Genomic DNA, 25441 nt, shown 5'->3' with positions numbered 1-25441 from the left:
ATGTGGATTTTAAAAACTTCCTCCTAATTTGAAACTATCACTTTTTAAATTAGTTGTAATTAACAGTAGATGGAGCAGGAGCAATGATAGGTAGCATAAATGCATTTATAACTCTATGACAAAATAATGAATTCCAAAGTGTTTTCAGCTATCCCTGCATACTTCACTAGTAAGTATTATCCAGTAAAAGATTCAATATAAAAGAAATGATAGATGTAGCATTCAAATTTATTAATTATATGTGAGAAAAATTAATTCCATGAGGCAAGCCATAAGATAAATTTTCTCACACAGTGTATCTTCCAATTTACAATTTGATGAAGAGCAGCCAGAATTATTACTACAGACCAATGTCAGGTGGCTTAGTAAAAAAAAAAAAAAAAAAAAAAAAAAAAAGATTTCATGATTTATTAACTGAGGTAAAAAAATTCTCAAAGAGCAAAATCAAGAATGTAGAAACTTAAATAACAAAACTTGATTCAGTGACTTAGCGTTTCTTAAAGATTTTACACTGAAATTAAGTGATTTAGATTTCGGGTTGCAAGAAAAAACAAGACAGTAGTTGAAATCAGTAATATTAATGTATATAAAACAAAATCTATTTTATGAATAGAACAGAAGACTTTTAACAAAACAATTTAAATCATTTTTCAAATATGCCTGATCACCTATAAAACATCAAAATTGCAGTTACAACATTAAAAAAAGGGTTGTTCAAATTGAAAAGGTGACTGAAGATTTTGACATCAGATTTCATTATTTTGAAAAAAATGCTGTACTGTATTTATCTTTCCCTTGTAAAAAAGGATTTAAATGTAAAACACATTGCTGCAAAATGTTTTCACCCATTTAACACTAGAGAAAAAAAAAACCATTAAAAATTAAATTATACAAGCCACAAAAGTTGAGGGAGATTTTTTGGAAATAGTCAATCAAGAAAAATATCCCAACATCACCAAATATAGATAACATATCTATTCTTGTTTTGCATATACATACTTATGTGAATTGTCTTTTTCATATTGAAAGATTCTGAAGAGTAAACATGGTTCCTTATCCTTTTCCAGAAGATTCATTATCATAATCTTTATCCGGATACACACCAAGTTACGACTTTGTTGGGGACATGTAGATGCAGATAAGATAATAAAATTTCATCTTATTTTTTCTGTGGCTACTTTCCAACTAATACCACATACTAAGTCATAATGAATTTAATATGTTAGCATTTAAGCGCAGTTATTTCTAAATGCATTAAATTTCTTAGAAAAATAGTGAAAAATATAAAATAACTAGAAGCGGGTGATTTTTCCCACAATATCACTCACTTGGGTTCAAAGATTGGCAATAGATTCCCCTTAACTTTCAACACTGAACAGGAGTTCTGCTCAAGGGGAGATACGGAAAATTTTGGCTTCATGCGAAGTGTAAACTTTTCTGAATTGTTTATTACTGCCGATGCCATAGCTCTGACAGAAATAAGGTTGAAAACAGTTCTTGAAATTTTGCATAAAAGTAGGATTTTGCCCCCTTGGAGGAGTTAAGACTTCTTTTCTTAAAAAAATGACTATAAGTTATTATTCTTTTCTTGTTGACTGGAGAGGTTTTTAAGAAATGATTTAAATGAATAAAGATTAATTTATAGCTTATTCAAATCAATTTTATTACAATATTTATTACTGCCGATGCCATAGCTCTGACAGAAATAAGGTTGAAAACAGTTCTTGAAATTTTGCATAAAAGTAGGATTTTGCCCCCTTGGAGGAGTTAAGACATCTTTTCTTAAAAAAATGACTATAAGTTATTATTCTTTTCTTGTTGACTGGAGAGGTTTTTAAGAAAGGATTTAAATGAATAAAGATTAATTTATAGCTTATTCAAATCAATTTTATTACAATATTGTTAAAAGAAATATTTTGTCATATGTAATTTTATAAATAAAATTAATAACTAAATGCTTAAAAATAAATTTTATCCTAATAAAATTATTTTAAAGCAATTGTAGTTTAATAACATAATTTTTAAATACTTACAGGACATTGCATTAAATCTTGACCTAATAAAAACTTCATGACATTTTGAATTACTTCAACCTTACTTTCCAGTTCTTTAAATTGAACTTCCTTGCTTCTAGTAATCTAAAAAGAATTATAATAATTTAATTTTTCATTATAAGATATTATATTTGCTCAGTATAGAGATTTTAATTTAATAACAATACTAGGAAGTTGCAATATATACACTACACAAAATTTATGCCATAATATTTTTAAATAAGTCTGGCAAGCTAGAGAATTTAATGCTATCTACTAATATTTCAAAATTTTGTTATTATTTAAGTGAAGAAATGTTATAATAATATAATGTTCTTTAATCAATCAAAATTAACTACACAGTTTCAATTCACATTAATTACACACTATGTCAAAATTTTTCATTTTAAGAGTTTTCTATGAAGAAAGTTAACTGACTACTGAAATTAATTTCTTTGATTCATTAACTATTTATGATGATTTTGAAAAAAATAACTATAAGCGTGATAACCTATTTTATGAAAAATAATATATTATTATAAATGGTCACATCGAAATGTCAAAGTAAATTATGTATAAAAATCAAGAAATTTATGAGCAGCTTAAAATATGACAGCTTATTCATAAATTTTGAAATTCATATGAATTTTCATAAAATTCTATTGTGTAATTAGTAACTTTTTATTTCTTTGAAACAAAGTGCATTAACAGCATCAGTCTAAAATATCTTTTGCAGAATGTACATGACAAAAAGCAATAAAGTAGTTTTTCATTTACTTCCTGAAATGCATTATGAAAGTACATACAGTGCAGAAAAATTTTGCACACTTCTGAGGATTATTAGGTAAATTTAGGGTTTCCTTTTTGTTAAATTTCTGTATGTGTATACTTTCTGTTATTAACAACTAATACAATATAGATACTTTTTTGTAATATGAACATCAGCAAATAAATGATAGAACAACTTTTAATTTAAAATGCTTGCAACTTTACATGTTTATATTCTGTATCTTGCCCTTTTACTTAGTTGAAGAAATCATCATTTGTGCATAGTTCAATAAAGATTTCATTTATTTTGTAGAAAGATTCTAATAACTATTCAAAATTTTGCTGAAAGTTACAAATAAGTGTTTAACATTGCATTAGAAGTTGCTAACACATCATATTTTAAAGATTAAAATATTATGTAGAGTATTGAACAAAGAAAATTGCATAGAATCCCTCCCCTTTTATTGCCTCAACAAAGGATTCTCAATACTTTTTAGCTTTTTTTCTTCCCTTTTTGTCATAAAAAAAATCTTCTGCAACTTTACAAGCAACATTGATTTTCTACCATATCCTGTAGTAATAACTATTACTGACTATATTATCAATCAATACTGACTATATTACCAATCTATCACTATTACTGACTATATTACCAATCTATCACTATTACTGACTATATTATCAATCACTATAATACTGACTATATTATCAATCAATCATGCGAGCATGGCAGGGACATCGCGCGAAGAGCGATGTGTCCTGCTTGATGATGTATCTGCCCACGAGGGCACATGACAGTGTGAATTGGACGAAGGAAAGGAAGCTGGAGGTAAGTAAAGTGGGGTGACCATGCATCACAAGGGAGACTACATTACAACAATGCAATGCCATTTATATGTTTCTCATTTATGTGTTGTTTCACAGTCCTAAAATCTGAATTCCAGCTGACTGTATGATTGGTTTTCATGGTTTTCCTATGTATAATGTGGATAGAAGGCAAAAAATCCTCTACAAAGATAACCATCCTTATAGGCAGATAGCCCTCAAGTTATTTTGCCTTAAATAAGTAACCTAGCCTAACCCAATTTATTCTTACTCATATTCACAGCAAAATATTTCATAATACAATGCATAGCTTTAACTACATATAACTTTTCCAGATTTGTTCTTTTCAGAAGTTCTTTCTTTCAGTAGCATGTGGAAGTTTGATACGGACATACTGAGAAACAGAGTCATGGAATATGTTCTACGGTATGAAGTTAGAAATCTAGCTGCATATACCCTGGTTTTCAAAAGCTAAGCATATAATGCAAATTAGCAATTTTTAAATGTGTAGTTCATTTTAGGGGGCTGAAAATCACTGTGGATTTAAAAGGCAGTATGCAAATATTACATTATAGCTAACTACAAAGTATCTGAATCTACAGTAATCAAGCAAGATTATGTTGTTAAAGACACCAGCATTCTGAAGGGTTTGAGAAGGTTCATTTAAATTCTGATATATTTATAACTCTACGATGATGGAGTATGATGATAATATGCAATAGTCCCTTACATAATTAGCATAACATAATAAGCATAATACTGCAGGATCTTCAAATCTTTTCAACAACAGAAGGGTAATACACCATAGTATTACAATGCAGCACATACTTTAAGAAGCTGTACCCTAGACAATAACTTCATTCATTAATATATATAAAATTATATTTTAAGTTCTGAAAGAGGGACTTATTATTACATAAAACTCAGTATCACTCAACTCACATTTACAAAAAAATGAAAATAAAAAAAGAAAGAAAGGAAAAAAAAAGGAATTTTCTGAAAAAGAATAAAATTTCATACCTTGCAAGCATTGTCTTGTTTTGTTAATCGTAATACCTTTTCCTCCTGAAAAAAGAAAATTTTAAACAAACTTTTATATAAAATATTTGTATATTAACTGAAATGTACACAAATGTCAAAATACAACTCAGGCTTCCTATATGTAAAAAGAAGAAGTATTCCCCAGTTTTATTATTTTTAAATCTCAAATCTGAAATTTCTGAATATTTACATATGCAAATTTTTTCTCTGAGTAATTTTACAGATTGCATTTAATATATATTTTTTTTCCATTCAATCCAATGTTCCTAATCACATTTTTATATATTTATTAGCCTTTGGATTAAATGCAAACACAATTAAAATCCACTTTATTGATATCAACTGCAAAATGTAACAGATAGCAACAAAATTATATGCATATAGATTTTGGCAATATTTGACAAGGCATCAACAACACCCGTCCTATTACGCAATTCATTTATCAAAATGACATTGTCCATTTTTGCAATGTAATTGTTTTGATACTTAAATTTTCATATTAAATTGTACTAATGAACTTTGTAAGCACATTTGTTTGCAAATATTATGTTGTGTACACTGGGTTTTAAATTTAGCTGGAGCGCAATTGAACCCAGTTCAATTTTTGACAAAATCAAATTTCCAAGTGAAATGTGACAATTTCAAATATGATGGAATCTGCAATTTTTTTTTTCCTTAAAAATGAATCACAACAATAACAGAAAATTCTTAATGCAAAATTTATTTTAACAGCTATTAAAACTAGCATTAATACTAGTTGCTGAATAGACTCATTTTCTCTTGGAAAAGAAAAATATTATAGAAAACTTGAGATTTGTGAAAGAAACCCCCATGTCCAAAGAAGAAACCAGAATGCAGTCAATCTCTAGAGGAAAAATAACACTGATGGGTTGTACCAGAACTCTCTGAATTACCTTAATGTTCAGGAGGCAATGGCTTTAATTACCTTATTAAAAAGAATTTAAATAAAACAGAAACCAAAGCAAGGAAGCAGTTTTATCTGAGTTATAATGAGAAATATTGTTAAAATAACATTTATATTTCTTTAATCCTTAGTCTTATTTCTTATTGCTAATTTACTCAACCTTCATCTGTTTTATCATTTCACTGAATTTTTGTGGTGTATTATTTTAATAATGTTCCATGGCTTACTAGTCTCATTTCCTGCGAGACTATTTCTGCTTATCTCTTATTCAATCAATTTTAATTATTTATCATTTACTGATGAATTTATTATTATTTTGCTTATTTTTGTTTGATGTTTCTGATAGCCTTCTGTAGGCCTCTGAACATGTCTAATTGTAGAAATTAAGCCCAGAGTGCACAGTATATTAAATTAGTCAAAATTCTGTGCCTCAGCTATCACTGCTAATTATGTTTGTCACCAGTTCCAAACTATACAACCAATATCTCCAATTAAAGCATAAAAATTCAGCTAAAGCATTTATTACACATTTCTTACTTCTAGCATATGTAGAGAATAAAATGCATATTTACTCGTAAATCTAGTTACTGAAAAATTTGACCTAATTTTTTTAAAACAAACTTCCGAACAGCGGCTTCAGTTAATTGTCTAGAGCAAGCATAGTCAACCTTTTTATACCTACTGCCCACTTTGTAGGTAGCAAAATTTCTTTACCACCCACCGGTTTCACAGTAATTTAATTTAGCTTAAATGCAAAATAATTTTTTGAATGGAGGCTTAGTAAAAAATATATATATTTAAATTTCTCCATTTATTTATATTTTGCTTATATTTATAAGAGACAGAAAATTTATGTCCTGCATTTAGCCAGGACACCGGCTCCAGCGAAACAGTGTCGACTAGGAACCCTTCAATAATTTCCAGGAAACCTGGAAAAGGAGAAATTTGTTTCTCAGTAAAATTTCTCCTAACCTCATGCTTTGTTAGGATGTGATCATTATGCACGCTATATCAAAGCCTTAAAGATATGCAGAAACAGGAGAGAGCTGCCCGCCGGAGAATGGATTTTCATCATCAGATAGACAAAAGCCTCTACTACCCACCATTAAAGCTTAAATTGCCTACCAGTGAGCAGTAGAGACCAGATTGACTACTGCTAGTCTAGAGAAAAACACACTTGGATTATTACTTGGTGTCTTTGTGAATGACTCCCAAATGGAAATAGTCTCTCTTTTCATTAGATATGAGGAAAATTTCATGCAACTAGACTGCACAGCCAGTGGCAACAGATCCATTGCAAGCTACCAGTTTTTCAAAGTTTTACTCAGCTAATGATTAGCTTAAATTTCTGAAGAAGATGAACCAGCATGTGTACAATATGTTACTGAATTTATTTTCTACAGTATTAAACAAAATGAATACCATATAACAATAAGACCATAACACTAACACAAATAGAATGTTTTGCTTCCAAATCTAGATTATGTACCCTGAATAGTAACTTAGGACACAAAATGACAAAACTTGAATAGTAACTTAGGACATAGAATGACAAACAAAAAACCAAGGCTTTAGGCCTCAGGCCAACCTTGGGCCAACGATCTCCAAACTTTTCTAATCATTTACCCCTAAGATGAAAATACTGTATTTGCCACCGTATAAGAAGCATCCCTTTTTTATACACATTTTTTAAGGATAAAACTTTATTACTGGCTGAACTTTATTACTATTCAATAATTTTCCTTCGTATTCGTATGGCATCTTTTGCAATATTTTTGTTTTAGTCCGCATACATAGCTGGTTTCTCTTCATGAATCTTGAACACCATGATGTTGAACCAGTAAAATCTCTCTATTAGTCGCTATCTCTTTCGTTTGTTGAATAATCATTTTTGTAGAGACTGAAAGTCCCGCTTTTCTGTAATCTAAAATGCAAGTATTCAGCTTTGCCTCAAGTTCAGGCCATAGTGCAGTTCCGCTTTGTAGGCTATGTTTACTGTAAGTTGCTTTATTTAGATCCTCTTCCTGATTCCACCAAATTCTTATCATTTCCCCAGTTGGGGGTGGTCCAAAATGTCTCTCTGCAGCCCTGTTTAAATGTTCTTTAGCATACGCAATCATATGTAGCTTTTATGCTATGTTATAGCAATGCCGAAGTTGTTTTTGAACCATAACATGTCAACAAGTTTAAGAAAATTGAACAGTAGAAATTTCAAACATTTAAAAGTTGTTCACAAAACCTGGAAAGCTTAAACAAATCCAGCTGTGATCGTCGAACACAACGCATGCGCATTCACTGAACTCTGCGTAACTGTAATATTTCCACACTCTGCAAGGAAACAAGAAAAAACTCCGAATATACTCGCATAGCTCCGAATAAACTGAGTATCGACGTATAAGACGCACCCCATTTTTCAGACCTATTTTCAAAGGAAAAAAGTGCATCTTATACGCCGTCAAATACAGTAATTACAATTGATTCCGGTTAATCGGACCACATTGGGAAGCGATGGTTTTGGTCATGATAACCAGCTAGTCCGATTACACGAACATGTCCTATGTTGTAAGACTGGACATGCTATATGTAGCAAACAGTAAATGTACATGTAAATCATGTACTAAAATGTAATTATGAACTTTATGGTGCGATCCACACATATGGTGAACATACATGTACAAACAAGAAATACAGTCGAACTTTTTTCCTTTGAGAAAATTAATTTAGAAACAAATTCCAAGAAACAATCTCCCCAATACTCAACATCCGAAGCACAATAAAAACAATTTCTTACCAAGTTCCAGTCAACATTTGAAGAACTTATCCAATGTGATCTGACGAGTTCTCTTGAGGTTTTGCACATGAACAAAATCACCACAAACATCTAACACAGCAATGGGACTGCCTTCATTTCCCTCCTGCATGAAATACCGATGCAAAGTTTCAATGCATTTCCTCACATCCATCCTGTTTGTCACTTGCATCAACTTATTAGCGGCATCATTATCATCACTTTCTTGGTCTTCCGATGCTGTTGTGTGTTTTTCTGCAACTCGAGCAACGATCGCAGCGTCGTAATCTTCATTTTCATCGTAGCATTGAAGCTCGTTTTCAATGAATAAAAATTCTTCGCAATTTTGTACCTGTTGATGTTCCACATGTAAATCATCATTTTCCCTTTCAATGAGCATGTCCACATCCATCTCCAAAACCAAGTGCTTAAGGTCACAATGAGTAAAACAGTTCTGAGTCTCACTGCTCACTTTTCACCAGCTGTCGCCCACAAATGTAACTGCTTGTGAGATGTTGACCTTTGCACTGACTTTTCCGGATTTGACGATGAGGTCAGCAAACTTTCTTCAATTGCTTCAAGGACGTAATTAACCAACCCTGCACGATAAAGGATCTGCAAATTTCTTATGATGCCATTGTCCACTGGCTGGACCAAAGCTGTGGTCCTGGTAGGTAGAAATTCCAGTTGGATGTTCATCAAGCAATCAAAATGAAGATGTGCTGCACAATTGTCAAGAAGAAGCAGCACTTTTCTCGACTGGCGTTGTAGCTCTCTGTCCGAATCCTTCAGCCATTCTTTAAAAAGTTCAGAGGTCATCCATGCATTTCTGTTTGCATGATACACAACTGGTAAACTGTCCATTCTAAGTCCTTTAAAGCAGCGAGGCTTAGTGCATTTTCCCATAACCAACAGCTTTCTCTTGTCCGTTCCTGACATGCTTGAGCAGCACAAAACAGTTATGCGATCCATTGCTTTTTTGGAGCCAGAGAGTGCAACATGTTTGTAACTTAACGAGCCGTCCAGTGTTGCATGATAATACAGCCCAGTCTCATCAACATTGTAGATGTCATCTGCTGAAAAATTTTCAAGAAGCTCGGGCAGTTTTGTTGATTTCCATTCTTCAGCATTTGCACTATCAGCATTTTCTTTCTCACCATTAGCTTTCTTGAATTTTATGTCATGTCTAGATTTTCATCGTGACAACCAATCATCCGTAGCTTTAAAGTCAGCAGAAAAACTCGCTAAAAAACTGGGCCTGTGCCACTTACTCACACAGAACATCCAGTAACAATGGCAAACCATTCATTAAGGGCCTCATCGACATCTGGGTCCTTGACTTCACGCTTCCGATTTTTGGAAGTTCCGCCTCATCTTTCACATTGTGCCCATTCTTCTCGCAGCTCATTCTCTTGTTTTATCAAGCACGAAATTGTAGTCTTTGCCAATCCATTTATTTCCACCCAACGAAGCTGACTAGTGTTTTGTGGTTGTTGCTTATCCAGGAAACTAATTTTTTGAGCTAACATCAAATCCCGTCATGGCATTTTGGCAGAGGAGACAAGACACGCACACAGTTCACTGACTAAAGTGGTCTGAAGAAACCTTGGTGTTTCCGGTTCAAGATGTTGAGGTCAAGAGGGAGATAAAATGCTCATCATTCAAAGCTTTGGCACTAAAATCATCCCAAAAAGGTGATGAAATGATAGCTTTTTCATGTAAACTTTAATCATGATTGACAGCCAGGAATTACTTTCAGGTGAAACCGGACACTCTAATGTTCATTTCCTCAAAACTCTGAGGCGCAGGTCAAAGAAAGGTCAAAGAAAATGGTGTGCATGTTCACCTCCCACCAGTTTTGATTTTGTCATGCACTTTAAGGAATTCCTGACCTTTGATAAAACATTTTCCTGGGAAGCCGCAACTACAGATCCTCCCATATGTCGCAGACCACCTGAACATCCGCTGTACGCGGCCGACCTTGTGGCTTCTGGTTCTTATTCGCTCTCATGTTTTTTGGTCCAATTAATGGAATTTTGGTCCAAATAAGCAAATAATATTAGGCTCATGTACATAGGATTTGTTTCAGTTCTTTAGGATTTGGTCCGATTATCCAGTGGTCCAATTAACCGGATTCAACTGTATAAGTCATATCGCATGTAATGTAATGCAATACAATATACACGATCACACACTTGCAAGTGATCATGAGCTAATTTCTTTGTTTACGCTACATATCACTTTGTATACCTTACTTTGGAGACCACTATCTTAGGCAACCAAAAGAATAAAAAAGAGAAGAATTATACTAATGAAATGGATTTCAAATGGCATACACACTTTATTTCTAGGGACATAATATCATGTTACTATTACTCATTTACAATGTTTCAAAATGAATATTAATGATTATCTTTTCACTTCTGCTGTAAGTATTAGCCATTAATTTTGAAATGAGAAGCATTCAAAAGATGTTATTTCAAACATTTCAAACAAACTTTCAAAATATATTATTATATTTCAGATAGGAAGGAAAACTAAAAAAAATTTTTAAAAAAAGATTTTAGATATTATCATCAACTAAGGTTTAAAATTTATTTAGTATACACACAACATTATATATATAACAATACACTGAAGTGAAAAAAGTCATGGGATAGCAATATGCAAATATTCAGATGGCAGTAGTATCGCGTAGAAAAAGTATAAATGCGAAGTGCTTTGGCAGGGCTTTCATTTGTGTTCAAGTTATTCATGTGAAGAGGCTTTGACGTGATTATGGCCGCACGATGAGAATTAACAGACTTTGAACGCGAAATGGTAGTTGGAGCTAGATGCATGAGTCATTCCATTTTGGATATTGTTAGGGAATTCAACATTCCAATATCCACAATGCCAAGAGTGTGCCAAGAGTATCTAATTTCAGGCATAACTTCCCACCATGGACAGCGCAGTGGCCGACCACCTCCACTTAACGGCCGAGACCAGCGACGTCTGTGTAGAGTTGTCAATGTTCACAGACAAGCAACACTGCGTCAAATAACCGCAGAAATCAATGTGGGACGTACGAGGGACGTGTCCGATAGGACAGTGTGGCGAAATTTGTCTTCCTTGGGCTATGCCAGCAGAAGACCGACTCGAGTGCCTTTATTGACAGCACGACATCGCCTGCAGCGAATCTCGTGGGCTCGTGAGCATATCGGTTGGTCTCTAAACGAATGGAAAACCGTGGCTTGGTCAAATGAGTCACGATTTTAGTTGGTAAGAGCTGATGGTAGGGTTTGAGTGTGGCGCAGGCCCCACGAAGCCATGAACCCAAGTTGTCAACAAGGCACTGTTCAAGCTGGTGGTGGTTCCATAATGGTCTGGGCTGTTTTTACATGGCATGGACTCGGTCCTCTGATGCAACTGAACCGATCATTGACTGGAAATGGATACCTTCAGCTACTTGGAGATCACTTACAGCCATTCATGGACTTCACGTACTCAAACAATGGTGGGATTTTTATGGATGACAATGTGCCATGTCACCGGGCCACAATTCTTCGCGATTGGTTAGAAGAACATTCTGGACAATTCCAGCGAATGATCTGGCCACCCAGATCGCCGACATGAATCCCATCGAACATTTATGGGACATCATCGAGAGGTCAGTTCGTGCCCAAAACCCTGCACCGTCAACACTTTCACAATTATGGACGTATATAGAGGCAGCATGGCTCAATATTCCTGCAGGGAACTTCCAACGACTTGTTGAGTCCATGCCACGTCGAGTTGCTGCACTTCGCTGGGCAAAAGGAGGACCGACAAAATATTAGGAGGTATCCCATGACTTTTGTCACTTCACTGTATATAAAGAGAGAAAATGCTTTGCTTTCGATTAAAATCCTGATTACGAATTACAGGATTTAAAATTAAGCGTTTTTCAGGTACAATTAAAAAAGAAAAGAAGTAAATAATTATTTGCGATATATATATATGAAGTTTAAATCAATCTGAAGATATAAAACAAAACAAAAACAATATTTACATATATACTGTATATTCCGGGGTACAACGTGCACTTTTAATACAAAAACTGAGACTCAAATTTACCAGTGCGCATTATACGCCATATATTAAAATGATAGGTTTCAAAATAAGGAAAAGATGAGCATAAAAAAATTTGATTTCTACATGTACCTAAATGCTGTTACTAGTGATTGTGGTGATTTTATAAGACCCAGTTGGCAACACTTTCTTTTAGAATTCGCCAATTCATTACTCTTTTTAGCAAATTAAATTCATTATTTGGCATATTAATTACTGCAACATCACTAGACTTGCTGCAGATTAACTTAGAAGGCAAACAATCCTAGATGCAACACGATTTCCATTATCTTTGCAAACTGAATGACTTTGCATTTAAAACTAGAACTATGTTTGTTTCATTTGGCGGGAGACATATTTACTACTAAAAGGAATACTAGAACAATTGCATTTCAGCTTAAGTAAATGCGATTTACAAAAGCCTAACATCTATCACGTATCCTTTCTGAGCTCTGCTCACTAATTTCATTTTTACGATGTGCAGGTAGAGAGGGTACTAAACCCTAGGCACTCTAAAAATAATAATCTTGGATTTGCTTCATTCAGCTATTATTAAACTAACATTTAACTATTCCAGATAATGTAACAATAGTAGCTAAAGAAAAATAACACATTAATGAAAGAAATGCAGATTTCTTTCCAGATAATAATTTTTTTTTAATTAACAGATGTATTAAAGTAACCAACTAGCAATGATTCACCTGATTCTTTGTAGTTTTAATAAACTTAATTATGCCTTGCGGAAAAGACATTTATTTACATTTTAGAACTATCTAGAGAACTGAAGGACAATGTTAAGAAAGAGCAGCATGTCTATGTCTTATAAGACTGGGCGTCAGTAATTGCAACTGGAGCAAACATTTTCTTTTTTTCATATTTTGTTTCATCTATTTAGTATTTAGTACAGAACACACTTTCCTTCCCCAGAAAAAATCTTTTACAATAAAATACAAATCAAATCATTAAAACGCAAATTTAATATTACCTTTAATTTATCATGGTTATTTCAGTTATAAAACATGAAAACAGCAGTACTTTTCCATTATGTATCTGTCACACATTTTGATGCATCTGCATGCATGCAACTATATATGTAATGATAAAGTACCATATTTGTGCATATATATGCACATTACATGCAGTAAACACATACTCTCACACACATGCCAAAATGCATGCAGTGTGTAACAGAAAAGTACCATTCTAGTTACAGATTTTTTAAAAAATTCTAAGCTTTAGTAATAGAAAATACATATGAATATATCTGGTTAATTATCTTAAATATACCTAGTAATAACAATTTACAATACAAAAGTGTTTTTCAAAGTACCATCGATAAAGTAAAAACTACAACTATAACAGGGCAAAATACATTCCTTTACTATTAAATAAAAAAACCTTTGGACTGCTTTGTTAAAATTTTCCATTTCTTAAATATTTCATTAAATTCATTCTTAGTTATGAAAATCAAAAAATCATTTGCGAAGCTAAAATATCTAAACAAATAATAGATAATGGAGCTTTAACAATATATAACTTATTGAATCACACAGAAGCAAAACTTTATTTTAGTCATCCATTCATTCATTAAGTACAAAACGTATCAATCAGAGTTTAAATCAAAGATTTAAGAAGAAAAAAATTCTCTTTTGCTTTTAACCTGTATAATTACTTGAATAAACTGAAAGGCAGATATTAGATGCAGATTATTCACTAAAATTCATTCCCCCCTTTTTTTTCTGTCTTATAAAATACAGATTACAACTTAATTACGGTTGAAAATTATAGCAATATTAACCACTCTGCACTTGATTTTTAGTTTTATCAGTAATGTCATCCTATTTAACCCACTAAGATAACGATTATACATAAAATATGATTTTGCTGACTTGTCAAAACCTATTAATAATATCATACTATTAAAAGAGTGTAATAGTGAATTGTGCTCCTACTCGGGAGTTTTAAAAATTTTTCAATGGAACATGGATATGCTTGGTCGGAAGAATCAATTTTTAAATGTCAATCATGACTGGAAGATGTGTGCTGTTTACAACACAAAATAATTATTATTCACCTTTTTTAAACGGATAACAAGGCCAGCATTCCCCTCACCCCGATATTCACAGTTTTCATATGATATTGTGAAAGACATTTAAGCATATCACACAATATGACTAGATTGCACTGTATTTTAAAATTAAATTCCCATTTTCTGACCGCCATATCAGTTTTGATTTCCCATTTCCACTTCCGGTTCCTGCGAAAAAATAATAAAGTTACAGTTAGCTTTTTCTCTCATCCATATCCGTTTTCAAACAATAAAAAAACTGAAAATCACAAAGTCAATGTATCCTTTTCCTATTTTATTTTTCGTCCTTAAGAGTTTTAATTCAGACGACTCAGGCGAACGCAGTTCGCAATAAACGGGCCCCCGCGCGGTTGCGCTATCCCAGAATAACATGTGATGGCGATTTTCGAGCTTCTGATTTACCATAGCATAGGTAGTTCCTAAAAGGGAGAACAGTGTATGATAAAAGAAACAAGAGTAGCATGGGTAGGGACAAATAACATGCCCAGACAAAAATTCAGACAATCAAAAATACATCTAGAAGTAGATATATTACGAGTATTTTTTAAAAGAGACAGGTCCGTATTTTTCGACATTTTCTGATCATTCAATCTTTTTGATGAAAATAACAAATTTCTCAGTTTTTTACAAAAACTGTTTTATTAATCAGTCATAAATTATTATTCATAACCTATAATCATATATTAGTATCATGAATGCAAGATAACTACTGTTTCGGATTATGGAAAAAAAGCGCACTCTTATGCCTGATACCATACGTACAAAATTTTTCTGCAATGAGCGAAAAGCGGCTATAGTTTTCCATTTATCAAATTCATTTTGTTTCCATATGTTAGTTACAATCACCAAACTAAAGGAGTGGTGATAGAAATCAACGAGTAGTCAATATTTCTTGTATTTTAAGTGGATTAGTCTGAGATCAACCGTTTCAGAAACTCTCCCCGTTTTAGGATCACTGTTGATGTGAAAAAAAGTGTTGACGTATCATTTTTGGGAGTTTGAATGAACTAACTCCACTTTTTAACTTTCATGTTAGAAAAAAGAGAGAGAGAGAGAGACTTCATAAATTACTTATGTCTTGAGTAAATAGAATATCAGGAGTTAACAAAGTTTGGGGAATGTATGAATTGGAAACTCAATGTAAACATTATCTATACTTAAAGTGTTTATTTACTTTTGATGAAATATATATACATATATATGCAATATTTTGGCAGTCGGGCACATGAGTGAAGCTTGGAAATCCAATGACGATTCAGAAGGATTTAAATTTATAGCTCCAAATCTTTATTCAATTCAAAAGGCATATCATCATTCTTTACTAAATAAGATTAAATTCACTGCGTCATAGTTTTCTAACAAAGGGAAGCAAATGAGAGCAGCAGTAGAGACAGAAAGCGGTCTCCCGTTCAAGAAGAAAAAGACGTAGCGACAGAGAAGCGTTTTTAAAGAAGAAACGTTAAAGCACTAGCAAATGGAAAAAAAAATATAAATCACAAAATTTTGATCCTGTAAAGTATAATTTATAAATATCAATGTTTTTAAATAAAGTTTTAATTTTTAGAGTCCTATTGAATTTTTCATCATTTCAGTCCAAAAGTTTTGTTGTTTGAGAGTTCACATAATCATAATTCTTCAGATAAGGTTTTTGTTATCACAGAATATCACAAAATAAAACTTTTACATAATCATTACTTATAATTAAATGTAACGCACATAAATATTTATGGTACTAATTTCCATACTGATAAGTTATATTTTAACACCATAAATATAATAGGAGTAACAGTTTCAGAAAAGAGTATTGTGCTTCACGTTAGTATTTTCGTATAATGTGACAAAATTCTAGTGATGTGAGATTGTATTCAATAATCAAGAGTGGTGCTTCAAATCTGAGTTTTGTGGAAACTGTATCGGTGCTTCAAAAATGGAGACAAGAGTTAAAGCCGCGATGTCAACCAATACGCAAGAATCAATAACCACTATTGATATAAGAAAATTCCAATTTGCTATTTTTGATGGATCCAAAAGTGATATTCCTGTCGATAATTACATTTTGCTATTTGAACAAAAATGCAACGCAAAAAATATTCAAGATAAGGACAAACCGCTAGTATTTTTTGAGTGCCTGAGAGGAGAAGCACTTGCATACTTTTTTCACGAGTGTTTAGACAAAGACTGGGAAGCAGTAAAATAAAAATTCAGTACATACTTCTCCAGTGTAGAGGTAGTGACATTTAATGACTTTGTATCTGTCACATACGAAAAATTTAATAATATTGACCTCTATTTCCGTAATAAATTAAGATATGGATCTAGTTTGAAATTGAATGATGCTACAAGGGTCGAAACCCTCAATCAGGGTCTTCCAGAAGCCAGTGCTTGCTACCAACTATTCAGAAAATAATACACCAAAAGGAAGGATTGAGATAACTGGCAAACTTTTCCCAATTTCAGTACCACTGGGCAGAGTAGAAAGTGCAAGAAGTGATTACAGATTTGTTGCTCCGAGGCAAACTCTATCTAGATATTCTGCTAGGCCATTTTAACCAAGGAGGTTAGAATAGAGTGAAGCTTGGCAATCCAACGACGACACAGAAGGATTTAAATTTATAGCTCCATATCTTTCAATTCAAAAGGCCTATCATCATTCTTTACTAAATAAGATTAAATTCACTGCATCAGTTCGAGAAAAATCTATGTAATATGACTCTTACGTAATTCTAGTGATGTAAATTGAACTAAAGCAGAAAATAATAATTTTACAGCAATATTAATTATCCAATCAAAATGCTTTGAGAACCAAAACTAACTCAATTTGACTTAAGATTTCATCCTGAACATCACGCACTATCTTTCTACGCGTTGCATTAGCCGGAGTGCAGTCTGTCTGCTTCTTTTTTGCTGCAAATCTATCAAAGATGTAAGCCCTTTGGAACAGGCACATTTAATGTGCCGACTTGTGTGTAGCCGTAACATGTTGCTGAAAATAAAACTGAAGATTTAATCTGCCTTCGCCTCCAATTTCCTAGTCATTATGGATCAAAACTTCTACGCTATCAAAATTCCTGCTCCTGAAATATAATTACATATATATATATATCTTTATTTATGATTAGAACATTATTTAAACGTAAAGTCATGAATCCTTTAAAATTTAATTTAAATGTTTTAATTTTAAGAGCTATTGTTTTGCGTGGAACTTGTTGTTATGTAACGATATAGCCCTAAGGCTGGTTCGAAGCCAACTTGACTTTTTTGGCCACCAATATATATACTACATTTATGAAGATATATCATACCGTACAATAATATTCTCACTTAATTTTTTTTTTCTAATGGCGGGCGCTTGCCTATGCCGACGCTGGCCACTCCTAAGGCCAGATGTGACGGTCTCTTTATTATGGAGGCACCTAATAGGTGGGCCACCTTTGCCTCCTATTAACGGACAGACATGCCTTCTCCGGGCCTTCGGTATCGCAGTCAGGCTCCCTTAACCATTATACCGTCTGGGCAGCAATTAGAGGTAACACTGTTGAAGGTTATAAGATCTGTGGCATAAACATTGCAAAACTGCAACTATGCCATGAATTGAGCATATTAAAGACGAACTGACAATTCACAAAGAGGAAGTGAGACGTCGTATTCATTCATGGCGGTATTTACCTCAGTAATCTTAGTTTTATTTATGCCACAATTAACAAAGAAACTTCGTAAAAATTTTTGTGTTTTATTTTTCAATTTATTGTGTTAAAAGTGTGATTACAAACGGCTGCCATAAATAATAAATCAATTTTAGAATTTTCTTCATAAATATGGGCGAAATTTTAGTATGAAAAAGTCAGAAAAGAGCACAGACATATCCTTCCGTCCATTGCTTCTTTAAAACCGCTATTTTGCATGAAAACAAAGCTGTCAATTAGCAAATGATAATAATACGTTCAAAAGTAAAGCTGCTGTTAAAAAACAAATTCTCAAACAAAGCGAATTTTTTTACGGCAAAGTAAAATCGCCAAAAAAATATCCGGATAGCCTCTTTATGACTGTTCACTTCAATGCCTATCGAATTAATTTTCACCTTTTCGTTGCCCTGCGTTGGCAACATGCTTTTGAGATTTGTCGTTCGTAGAATTCGGTCGCTAAAAGCGTAGCTGACCTGTAACGGTTGTAATTCTTATTTTATAGCTTATCTGTATTGATGAATTATTACTTAGTTTACGTGTGAATGTTTTATTATTAAATGTATTCAGTTTGATTTAAGTAGACCGAGAGTGACTGAATATATTAAGAATATTTAAAGTCGAAACTGCGTCATCCATGTCGGCGCCATTTTAATACGAGGAACGTAAACAATGACCATGAAGCTCCTATTTTAACTATCAGACATTAGTGAATGGTCTCTGTAGCACGTAAGATGGGTTTTCACAAGGAGGTTAGAATAGAAGGAGGGAAGGTTCAACTCAAACGGTGAAGCTTGGCGGCCATCTTCCTGTTATCACCGTGACTTGTGCAAGGAAGTCTGTCATTGCAACATTTTTTTCTTTTCTTTTTGAAGCATGTCAGCTTGTATTGCATATGGATGCACAAATAGATTCTCGAAAAAAATTCCGGGCATTATTTTTCAAACGTAATTTTCTTTTTCTTTCTTTCTTTTTTTTTTTTTTTTATGTAATATGACAATTATGTCAAAAAATATCACAATGTCATGTGGTTTTCTTTCCAGATGTTAAAAAAAAGGACTTAAAATAGGTTATTTAATATAACTATAATCAAAATATATTAAATACATTTTAATGTTTCTGTTTATAGCTTGTATCTTCGTTCCTTAGGATACAATGCTATATGGTAGGATTTAAATTGTATAATTTGAACGTTTTAGTTAATTCGTTTTATAACTTTCATGAAAAGTAAGAAATCAATTGTTACTATTTTTATTAATTGTAAAGGTGTTAAATAAAGCAATGCTTTTCTTTATATATTAATTATTATTCATTTTTTTTTTTTTTTTTTTTTTTTAAGTTAAGATAAACTGTTCTGTTGTTAAAAGTTTTTTGCATAAACTTACAAATTTCTGAGCAGTATAGTGATAAAATTAAGTAAAATATTTACACAATTGAACATGTGAAAAGATGTATCCAAAAACTTATATAGGTATATTTCTGTAATTCAACTTAATTAAAGGCAGTTTCTTTGAGATTAATAAATATGAAATGCGCATAAACTGAAATCAATGAATTCTGTTTTATTTTATTAAGATTTATTTTCTAACCTAAGCGAATCCGTGAAATATGAAGAAACATAATTTTTTAAAGGCTTTAATGTTATGCGCATGCATTTAGATTTCGAACTATTTCTTAACAATTTGCTGTACATAGTAAATTATGGATATCATCTTTATTACTTTAAAACAAAAATTTAACAATAGCGGGGGATTTCATTATAAATTTAACATAATTTTACTGGAAAATAAATGCACGGAACAGCTTAGAAACACGTACATGTCACTGCCGTAATGCAATGTTTTGAAGTCACAAACATGGACGCCGCTTGTTCGGCGGAGTTTCATTCCCCGATAGTGGAGGAAACTGCGAACCCTCCCTCCTTCTATTCTAACCTCCTTGGGTTTTCATCCGCAGAGCACCCCTTGGTGCTTCGGGAAAGAACTCTTTGGCGAAGTTGCAGTTTTACTCGCCAAGCTCGCGGCTCATCGAGGATGAGTCGAGCCGTAAGCGTGATATTTTGTAAACGTGGTTTTTAGTGATGTAAATTCAAGTTAGCAGACAATGGTAGTAAAAATTCACAGATAATAAGTATGTAGATATAAAACTAACAGGTTAAACGTGATATACGAAAATAAATTTTTATTAAATTCAAGTTAGCACAGAAAACAATGTATTAAACATAACGGGAAGTAAAAATTCATTTAAAAAATAGCAATTAGTATTCTTATACTTACGTTTACAATATACTTATATGTATTTTCTCTAATTCATATAGAATACTAATATTTCTATTACAATTTTTCACTATTAAGTACTTTGCCTGTTGATTGATGTATTTGGGTAAGAGCCATGCCCATGTAATAAATTAATGAATGCATGACCTTTAATATATCCATTTTATATAGTTTTAAGTATTTTTTTTTTCAAGTTACTTGCATACAGCTTAAAGCATTTTACGTTAAAACAAATACCTATCCTTTTTCATAATATATTTCACAATACAAATAACCTTCAACAGTAATCAAATTTTCTTCAGTAGCATTTTTAATAAAACTAGAACTTTATACATTTAAAAATTATTATAGGGGTTGGAAACCTAATGGTTCTGCGTGCTTACAGCTGTTAATAATTAAGAACATAACGTGAACAGCCATGTTACAAATTAGCATTCACCCCTCCCGCCATAATTCTTCCTTTGATCCCGAACTGACGACCCGAGAACCGGCATCTTTCGACGAAAACTTCTTTAATTATGCGAAAATATTTCTATCTATTCGTTGTTAAAAAATTCAGAAAAAATAATAATAAATAAGAGAAAAATAATATAAATCTCCAAATGCGAACAACGACAACCTTCGCATAAGCGAATAGGATGAATTAGCTAGGTTACCAGGTTTGAACTATTATCGCCAAAGTTGGCGATATTTACATTTACCGAGTTCTCTGCGGAAGTGCTTCCCGTAAGATTATCTACATATAAGACCATATTCCCCCCACCGCAATTATTGTCCTTCAGTTGGTGTATTAAAAGAAATTTAATAAAAACCTCTCGAAGAGGTCTTTGTTTCTAGACTTCTTCGAGTATATAATCTCATCGGAGAATGTTAATACATGCGGAGTTTTAGAGAAAAACATGTTATTTCTTGTATTGCTTGTTTTACGGAAAAGAAGATTATATATGCAGTTGGAATTCTTTTCTCTTCAAAGCCGTCAGTCCGTTAACATCGAAATAAATTAGAGTACTTTTTCTTCTTATCTTTTTGCAGAAACTGCATCTAAGTCTGGCCTCTTCTCAGTTTCTCACTTTCCATCACTTTCGAGTTTGGAATGTAAACGGCTGCGTAAACAATCTCAAAACAATAGAATAATCAGGACTGATCATTATAATTACGTTAGGTAAGAGATTTAGCACTAGACTTCAAGCTCCAAAAGAACTTTATATGATAGGGTATAGAATAATAATAAATAAATGAATGGTGGTACTATTATATTTCCTTTAAGTGCTATTCTCAGATTACATCGAACAATGTGCAAGACAAATATTCCGTGTCTTGATGACAGGGGGGCAATGGTTAAGAACAAAAGGTGGTAATGGTTCAGTGCAGTAGAATGGTCAGATTGTTCTTCAGTTATTCATCTGGAAACGCACTTTGCAAAGCTAGATATAATGTACTCGTGGTCAGAGGACAACGATTCCTCTACAAGGGAGGGGGGGAGAGGATTTCGTATATGTTTATGTTTCACATAAATTCGACCACCTTCCCCCACAAAAAATTCAAACTTCCGGAACTCGAAAATTTCTGAAAGAAAATTTGTTTTAAAAATGTTCACCAGTCATTAGCTGTTTGTTTACAGAAGATCTACATTTGTCAAAAGTCTGTATTTGTTAAAATGACAGTAATTAAAAGATTTTACTCAAATAGTTAACTATTAGACCATCGCTTAACAAAATAGATAACTATATGCAGATAATTAGCCCCCGTTGTTGCCACTGACATCGTCTGTTATTATACAATAGGCACTTCAAGGACATTTGTTCACCCCACACCATGACTCATAATTATGGCAACCACTGCTGCCCAAAAAACAGTCCATTCCTCGAATTTTCTAGAATCCTCGAAGGGTTGCTATGCTTTTAAAGTGCCTAATTTTAAAACAGCAGACTATAATAGCAGATGAACAGATTATGTGAAAGGAAAGAGTACTTCCAAATATGTGTCGAAGAAAAAAAATGAAATTTATGTATTCAACAGCTTTCAAAACGACATGCTATTTGAAAGGAAAGAAACAATGATTGAATTATATCTTTCAACTCATATGCATACCTCGTAGAGTCATTAGGGTTTTTTTTCATTATTATTTGTTTTTAAGCAGGAGATGTGAAAAAGGTGCAATGCCTCCGCCGGGACTCGAACTTGGACCTCTCGAATACGCGCCGAGTGTGCTACCGTTACACCACGAAGGTATGCAGAAAGAAGGGAGAAAATATATACTCCCCCTTTTAAAGGGTGACTGGGTGTTAGGGAACCCAATCGCCACATCCTGGTGGTGAGCCACCTTTTAGTTCGGGCGCCACTGTAGTCATTAGGTTATTTTGATGCTGGAGCCGTGAAAAATGAGCAATGCCCTCGCAGGGGCTCGAACACGGACCTTTGACGCTTTGCATCCTTAAATACGATATCTTGTGTTTTTTTATTTAAATTTAAAAGTAATAAGTAATATTACTTGCAATAATGTAAATATATAATAATTTGCTGAAAATATGTTCGTCAAATAAATTAATTTAACTTCTCAACTTATGATCTACTTCTACGTACTACTACTACTACTACTATTACTACTACTACTACTACTACTACTACTACTACTACAACTACTACTACTAACTACGTACTACTAACTTCTACGTAATGATATCGATTTTCCTAATAAAAAGCATCGGTAAGAACCTCAGTTAACCTCTTTAAAAAATTTAATTGAATTTAAAAAAATTAATTAAAAAAATTTTTAAAAAATTAATGATTACTAAATAAATAGAGCGAACAATCTGAAATATCGTAACATTAATTCTATAGTTATTCTGCTGTATCAGAAATGTTTACCAAATAAACTTCATAGCCTTTTAGCCTCTCGGACTGCTTGATTTAAAAATTACTTCATTCAAAATTTCACTAAATGCCAGGTGACGACAGAATGATCTAAGAGTACAAATAATTTAGATAGAATATTACGTGATTCGAAATAATCCTAGAATTACGTAAGTTCCGGAGAAGTTTTTAAAGAATATTAGGTTTCTCTCCCTAATCAGAATCAAATTCAGAACCAGATTCAGGATTCAGATCTTCACACTTCTCCCTAATCAGAACTCGAACGATGGGGCAGGTAAGCACTAACCTCTTATACAGCAAGACCCCCACAAGGGTGACCGAGGTAATTCTTTAGAAGTTATCCAAGTAAAATGGTTTATTATATTATAATTTAGTAAAATTACAGCCGAATTTTACGGGAAAACGAGAGTAGTGAGAGTTTGCACTAAAAGTGGATTAATTTACTGAATTTCTTTGAACTGCATATACGTGTCATACAATAAATTTCCGCCGTTTGATACACCTTACATTTACAAAATTGCTCTTTATGTTTCATGTATTATTAGCCCAAAAGGGATATTAGTCTCGTATTATTTGCGTTTAATCACCATAATTTATATTTTGCGTTTAATCACCATAATCGCGGTATATAACTTTTCAGATTGTTGCCACCAAATATTACCGCCCTGTATTATATTTAAAGAAATTAAATAATGAAGAATCTGCATGAATGTATGCTGCATATTTCTCTTACTATGGAATAACAACGGAGTCATCAAATTTTGAATAGTATCGGTATCTGGCAGTACGAATTTTGAATTTCGAATTTGTTTTATCGTCTATTTCATATTTTGTAAAACTTTATGACGAATATTTGATTAATCAAAACTCAGCGATTTCAAAGCGAACAGTGGCAACAGTACAAAACGAACTGCACGAAATTTTTTTATTATCGTCTGCGCGGAAAATTCTTAAGATATGCTGCTTTTACACATTTTGTGATCTTGCCGTTGAATCGAATTTTATGTGGCGTAAGCGTCAAGAACATGATAAATAATGTTAACACATAAAACCTTAATAATAAAAAGACAAAAAAAGTTTTGTAAAGTAATTAAACTGAACATTGATATGATAAACAAAGAAAACGAATGGAGGAAAAAAAAAAAAAAGGAAAGAAAGAAAGAAAGAAAATTGTATAGGGAATTCTAAACGTATACTGCTGTGATAAAATAGCATTTGGAAAAATAAGCAGAGAAATTAGATAAATATACAAACACTCTCAAAAACAAAGTAAAATTACTGATTCTTTTTAAGAAATAAATACGTACAATATGCATGAAAATCGATAGTTTTGATGAGTGTTTTTTAGTTATCGTTGACATGCTTTCCCGGCATTAGCCCGGATAATTGAGAGGACACTGAATCCACAAACCGGCCTATACGGGCTGGTGTTCCACAGGGATCCCTTCTGGGCCCTACCCTATTCAATATTTACGTGAACGACATCCCCACTACACACAACACAACACTAGCCATGTATGCAAACGACAAAGCGATCCTAACGCAAAGTGCATTTGTTAGTTCAGCAATACAACAGCTACAACACCACATCCATTCGCTAGAGACTTGGCTGACCAAATGGAAAGTCAAAGTGAATGTCGACAAGACACATGCCATACTGTTTACTACTAAGAAGAATTTCCCGACTCACCTGCAAATGTATGGTGTGGACATTCCCTGGGTCAAGCAGGTCCCTTATCTTGGGGTGATCCTCAGTAAATCTCTTACATGGAACCCACACGTTACACATATTCTCAGGAAGTTTCGAGCTAGTAAAGCTTCACTCTTCCCCTTAATTGCTCGAAACAGTGTTCTATCTATTGATAATAAGTTGCTCATTTACAAAACCATGTTGCGTCCAATTCTTAGTTATGCATGCCCTGTCTGGGCATACTCGTGCAAAAGTTTGAGAAGGCAGTTACAAGCTGCCCAAAACGGGGTATTGCGTATGATATGTAATGCCCCCTGGTACATTCGGAATAACCACATTCGTAAAGAGTTAAGAATAGAGGAT

General features: G+C 33.0%; 1 protein-coding gene across 3 annotated transcripts in view; it reads right to left on the bottom strand.

Moving 5' to 3' along the window:
• The window catches only part of Ipk1 (Inositol phosphate kinase 1), a 272981-nt gene that overhangs the window by 40562 nt on the left and 206978 nt on the right, over positions 1-25441 (bottom strand). For 2 of the 3 annotated variants that reach the window (XM_035357089.2, XM_085827576.1), the window contains exons 1-3: positions 14544-14873; positions 4647-4691; positions 2034-2138 (exon numbers count right to left, since the gene is read on the bottom strand). In XM_035357089.2, the coding sequence (XP_035212980.2) occupies positions 2034-2138; positions 4647-4691; positions 14544-14621 (228 nt within the window). In that variant the 5' untranslated portion in view covers positions 14622-14873. Of the gene's footprint in view, positions 1-2033; positions 2139-4646; positions 4692-14543; positions 14874-25441 lie in introns of those variants that run through there. The other variant, XM_085827577.1, reaches the window with a different exon arrangement.

This window comes from Stegodyphus dumicola, chromosome 12 (assembly GCF_044657685.1).
Source record: "Stegodyphus dumicola isolate Sdum_Otavi_A_Nest chromosome 12, ASM4465768v1".
NCBI lineage: Eukaryota > Metazoa > Arthropoda > Arachnida > Araneae > Eresidae > Stegodyphus > Stegodyphus dumicola.
The sequence above is the reverse complement of the archived record's forward strand: the minus strand, read 5'-3'. Positions and strand labels throughout refer to the sequence as shown.